Consider the following 6,000-nt stretch of genomic DNA (forward strand, 5'->3'; position numbering starts at 1 on the left):
TCTTATACTTTTTCTTCTACCCTGAAGATGGGGGCGATACGTTCCTCCGAAACGTCGGTTAACACCACATATACACGGTGCCAAATCACAGAAGACTGCTTTCTTCATAGTCACCGCCGTGAAAGCCTCAAATCTTACATTGTGGGACACAGTTGCAATGCTAACATCACTATCGATACGCGGTATCTATGGTAACTATAACTAATTAACAACAATAATCATGATAATTACAGTAATATAAATAGCCACAGTAAACATTTTTTAGATCAGTGAAATGAACGCAAGTGGAGACATTACGGATTGTGGCTTTCCAATCTACTCACATTCTCTGGGAATCTGTTAGTCACGAAACTCGTTTAACCATTTAAATGCTAAATTTTTTCTAAGTGATATATAAAAATATAGTTCGTACCTCATAGGAAAGGGGGCACGCCGTAGCGTAGTTGGTTGAGACACTATGCTACAAGCCGGAAGGTCGGGGGTTCAAGTCCCAATGAGGTCATTGGATTTTTTTCAACTGACCTAATCCTTCCAGCCGCGCTATGGCCCTGGGGTCGACTCAGCCTCTAACAGGAATGAGTACCAGGAATTAATTAAATAATTTTCCTGAGGAGTAAAGCGCGGCCGGCGCTTAAGGCTGACAACCTTACTGTCATCTTTGAGCCGACTGTCTAGATAATGTGGGTCCCACAACGTCTCACAACCGTATGGGCCTTCACGGCCTGTTACAGGGATAGCTTTACTTTACTTTTACTTTACTTTTACTTTACCTCACAGGAAACACATTATGCCTCCGCTATAAATATCAGCTATTTAATGCCGTTTAGGGAAGTAGACAACGTGTGAGACAGTAAAATACAATTTTTGGGTAGAATGCAGAGTTCATTATGCTAAAGCAGGTGATGCATATAGTGACCACTGAAATTTAAAGGTTTAAGAACCGAACAGACGCTTATGTGTGTAGATACTCTACACTATATCCATATGCTTCCTCCAATTTCTTGGTAAATCGTCAGCTTATAGCCTACTTCTGCTGGACTCTTGCGTCGCGTACGATTCGATTTTTAAGACGGAAGTGATGTTCTACCGAAACGTAGGGGTTACAACTGAGAAGATCGTAGGGCTCAAATTTCATCACAGTATGTGTCCTGCTTTCACAGAAGTGTCCTGGGATTCGTATGTCGGAACTGAGTGAAATCACCGGGCATTTAAACCATAATTAGCGGAATGTTGGGTGGGGATTCAAATTGACAACTACAGAATAAGAATACTGCTATGAGATAAGGATGGACGGGCCATAGCTCAAGCGGTTAGTCGCTGGCTTCCCACCGCAGCGGCCCGGGTTCGATCCCGGGTCTGGCCAAGTGGGATTTGTGGTGGACAAAGTGGCGCTGGGGCTGGTTTTCTCCGAGTACTTCGGTTTCCCCTGCCAATCTTAATTCTACCAAATTCTCCATCATCGTAATCACCCGGGGTAGGCTACAATAGGCCAATCAGTGGTCGCCGTGCCGAATGGACCCAGTTGGACTCCACACCCCACTAAGCGAATGAAATAAGGATTGGATTATGTTTAGAACGTTTCGGAGGCTGATTCTGCTTCCATCTTCAGGTGACAGACTAGGAGGAGAGGAAATACTTAACAATCTGTGTCCGTTAAGCAAAGACAATTCATGTAGAGGTTCTCACAGCGGTGGTTTATAACGCCATGTCGTCCGTTGGAAGTCGACCGAAGTTTCGGAGTAACATATCGCTTATATGTTCATATCGAAGAATAAGCCAACTAAGAAACCAGACTGAAGCAGGTAACAAGCAGACCTTATTCTTTGACATTGAAGATGGAGCCGACAAGTTCTTCCGATACGTCGGATAAATTTCAATGATCCACACGGCATTATATCCCCACAAGATAGAAGTATTCATAGCTACTTCTCTTAAATTTTCTGTCGATAATGTATGAGAGTTTTTAGATTGATATTCTGTAAATTACCCATAGTTTCGTTCTTTTTACAAACCAGAACGTTTCTTACATCGGTTCCACGTGACGCGATAGAGTAAGATAAGGAATATTCCATTGGGACGCTGAGTTGAGTTAGGATTCATGTTTTAGTGTCACACTGTGGTCTTCTGGTTTGTAACACAGTGTAATGTGGCATGTGGGTGACCGTTTCGGGGCAGCGAACCGTCTCCATTTACAGGATGCACTGCTGGAAGATCCAGACCAAACATTCGAAGCGGAACCCAATAACGTTTTCTAGCTTGAAGCTATAGACGCAGCCTTTGAATGAGAATCTATATATTAAAATCGGAATATTGATTTCGGATCGCTTTTATGGATATTTACTTTTATATGAGAAGCCTTAATGTTTTGGAGTAAAATTAAAAAGTTTCTCAAATAGTCAGAATTCCTTAAATCCCATGGTATTTGTATTGGTTGTTTCGTTTCATTTGCCAGTACCGTCCCTTCAGTTAACGTCAAGACGTTTCGACCACGACGCACTTGGGTTGCAGCAGTCGTCATGGACACACTTCAACATCACATTACTTACTTACATTCTTTTTATTGCTAGTGGGGCGGGACTAAGTCCCTTGTACTGCGGCCACTTCTGGCCCATTGTACCAGCCCCAGATGATAGGTGAGGGTGATTGTGGAGCAATTGGTGGAATGAAGATTGGCAGGGGAAACCGAAGTACTCGGAGAAAACCTGCCCCAGCGCCACTTTGTCCACCACAAATCCCACTTAACGAGACCCGGGATCGAACCCGGGCCGCCGCGGTGGGAAGCCAGCGACTAACCGCTTGAGCTATGGCGCGGCCTTACTTACTTACTTACTTACTTATGAAGCTGAGCCTTTCTTGAGAATCAGCCAAATCTGCAGCTACTCAATAATTTCCCAACACTTTAGGGAACTCTAAGGTTCATTGCCGTGTTCACAAAAGCTCTCCACTGGTCCCTATCCTGAGCCAGATCAATCTAATCCATACCATCCCATCCTATGTCTCTAAGATCCATTCCAATATTGTCCACCCACCTACGCCATGGTCTTCGCAGTGGTCACTTTCCTTCTGGCTTTCCCACCAATATCCTATATTCATTCCTTTTCCCCCCATTCGTGCTACATGCCCTGCCCACCTCATTCTCCTTGACTTGATCATTCTAATTATACTTGGAGAAGAGTACAAGTTATGATGCTCCTCATTATGCAGTTTTCTCCAGCCTCATGTCACTTCATCTCTCTTCGGTCCAAATGTTCTCCTCAACACCCCGTTATTAAACACCATCAGAGTTCAACAACACAAATTAAACAACAAAATATGTTAATAAAAGTGACGACGCCTCTGACATCGATAAAACATGATCTGTCTCTTTCGAAATACTTAACTGCATTCGTCATGTCAGTTATCTCTGATGACACGTTCTGTAGCATTCAAACCTTGTTCTTCCCATGAAACTTTAACTGAATCATCCAAAATGGGCAATACCGTATTCTAAAGCTAGCAAGTGCCAATTTCTTTCTAACAGCTTACGAGTGTAAATGAGAGGACTAAAATAGATTTCCCGCACGTTTTAAACATAATTTGGTTCTTCAACGTCTTCTATTGCAATCAGTGTGTGAATAGGCATTACGACAAATAATAAATACTTATAATAATTATTTCCTAACTGAAAATCGCATGAATGACTTCATATACTACACATATTATGATGTACTTAATTAAGTATCTTTCTGTTAGCAGACACCGAAAACTCAGCACCGCTGATAACAAAATCCGAAATCGGACAAATTCTGAGCCAGTTCCACTCGGTTACTCTCCTACCCCAAGAAAATCAAACTTAATATTGTCTTATACGAGGGAGAGTCAGTAAAAAGTTGACAAATGGATGTAAAGCGGATGTTATGGACGTAATAGATTTCCTATGTCTATCACTAGGCAGCAGCACAGTCCAGCTTCATGACAGTTTAGGTAGCAGATGCGCATGCTCAGACGCTAGTTTCATTAGTCAAAAGGGCGACCGTGCTGGAGGAGTGTACTGTCGAAGAGCAGCGTTCTCTTATGCGATTTTTTGTGGGGGAAAAGGGACTCAATGCAAAGGTAATTTCATAAGAGATGCTTCCTGTTTACGGTGGGCCCTACTGACTTCACCTGTTTGGTCCGCTGAAAAACCACCTTGGTGGAAAACATTTCGCTGATGATGAAGGGGTTGAGATGGAGGTGCTGAAGTGGCTGAGATAGCAGTCGGAAGACTTCTACGCTGCGGGTTTCGACGTACCGGTAAAGCGAGGGGACAAGTGTATCAGTGTTAGTGAAGGATATGTCGAGAAGAAACTGTTTTTCCAGATTTTAATATCACATGTTTTACATTTTATGTCCATTTGCGACCTATTTACTAACGCTTCTTATTTTCTTATTCGTCTTGCAAGTGATTTTAGATATATTAAGTACGTAATAATTTTTAATTTTTAAAACGGTGTTATTAAGCAATTCTGTAATGTTATATTCCAAAAGAAGCAAAAGAAGACCCAGGATGAGATGGCTGGACGATGTTGAGGACGACCTGCAGAAGATGAAGGTGAAAGGATGGATAGAGAAGATGAGGAAAAGACAGCCGTGGAGACTGGTTGTAGAAGAGGCCAAGGCTCACACAGGGCTGTAGCGCCGAGTGGTAGGTGGGTGGGTGGGTAGGTAGGTGGGCCACTGGCTTCCAACCGCGGCGACCCGGGTTCAATCCCGAGTCTGGTCAAGTGGGATTTGTGGTGACAAAGTGGCGCTGAGGCAGGTTTTCTCCGAGTACTTCAGTTTCCCCTACCAATCTTCATTCCACCAATTGCTCCACAATCACCCTCACCTATCATCTGCGGCTGGTACAATAGGCCAAAATAGGCCGCAGTATAAGGGACTTGTCCCACCCCACTAGCATTAATAAAAAATTAGGTAGGTAGGTAGGTACGTATGTAATTCTGCATTTTATTTCTGTGTTACGTCTATTGTTTCTAAACATACACTTTTAGTGGTAGAATATAAAGAAGCACATAAGTTTTGATATCTAATGCAATGTCCATAAGGAAAAATAGCATTTTCATGTGAGAAAAAGTTTACAGACTTGTTGTCCCGAAGTTATGTGAGTTATAGCTACTTACGCTTGTCTCCCTGTCCTCCTGGGTATATCGATGCCATTTTGGGCTACAACTATCAACGTAAAAGACGAAGCAAAAAACGTGACGCTTACCTGTGAGTCTCTTGAGAGAAGGTTACTGGCGTGCAGGTGGACTGCGGAGAACTCCCGGGGTCCGTCGAACTCAAAAGTGATCTCAAGGGGCTGTCCTTCGAGCGAACTGTTAAGCCACCCGACCCATCTGCTATCTGCATAAGTAAGAGAGACGCAACTATAAGTGTCAGCACAAAACACAAATAACTTTAACGTCCATACGAATATTATTGTGGATGCTGCCAACTGTCTGATGTAGATCTGCTGGAGAGGGCCCGTTGAAAATTCAAAGGGAACTTCCGTACATTTATGTTCTACCATCTTTGGCCCTCTCCCGTCACCTTTAATTTGCCCTCGGTGTGAACAAATCTACATATGGTGCCCATCTGAAGACGAATGCCGTCTGTTAGACAGAGAGAATAACTGTCTTCTGAGTGTCTCAATATATAAACAAAACAAACTCCGTGGTCTGTAGTCCGCAAGCGAACTATACCGACTGAGCGACCGCCGCTTTTCGGCGAAGTTAGTTCTAACGTTAGCGGATAGAGGGTGTCGCGTGGTCAGCTCAACGGATCTTCACGGCCGTTAATGTCAGTTTTCTAGACATGAGCCACTATTTCCTTGAAACAGCTCCTGAATTATCCTCACGAGGCTGAGTGTACCCCGTTCCAGATGCACTATTTCTCCGAAAATCTGGTAGAGCCGGGAATCAAACCCGGGACCTCGGGATCTGTAACCAGGAACTCTGGTCACTAGACCACAGATGAGGTCTTTATATATATATATATAGGCAC

The 6,000-nt window shown here is 43.4% G+C and overlaps 1 protein-coding gene across 1 annotated transcript in view; it reads right to left on the reverse strand.

Moving 5' to 3' along the window:
• LOC111874945 (epithelial discoidin domain-containing receptor 1) overlaps window positions 1-6,000 on the reverse strand; it is a gene marked incomplete at its 5' end in the record, with an annotated part of 554,089 nt that overhangs the window by 128,923 nt on the left and 419,166 nt on the right. Inside the window, 1 exon segment of the mRNA XM_023870830.2 lies at window positions 5,228-5,361. Within this exon segment, the coding sequence (XP_023726598.1) occupies window positions 5,228-5,361 (134 nt within the window).

Source organism: Cryptotermes secundus, unplaced genomic scaffold (assembly GCF_002891405.2).
Source record: "Cryptotermes secundus unplaced genomic scaffold, Csec_1.0 scaffold661, whole genome shotgun sequence".
Taxonomy (NCBI): domain Eukaryota; kingdom Metazoa; phylum Arthropoda; class Insecta; order Blattodea; family Kalotermitidae; genus Cryptotermes; species Cryptotermes secundus.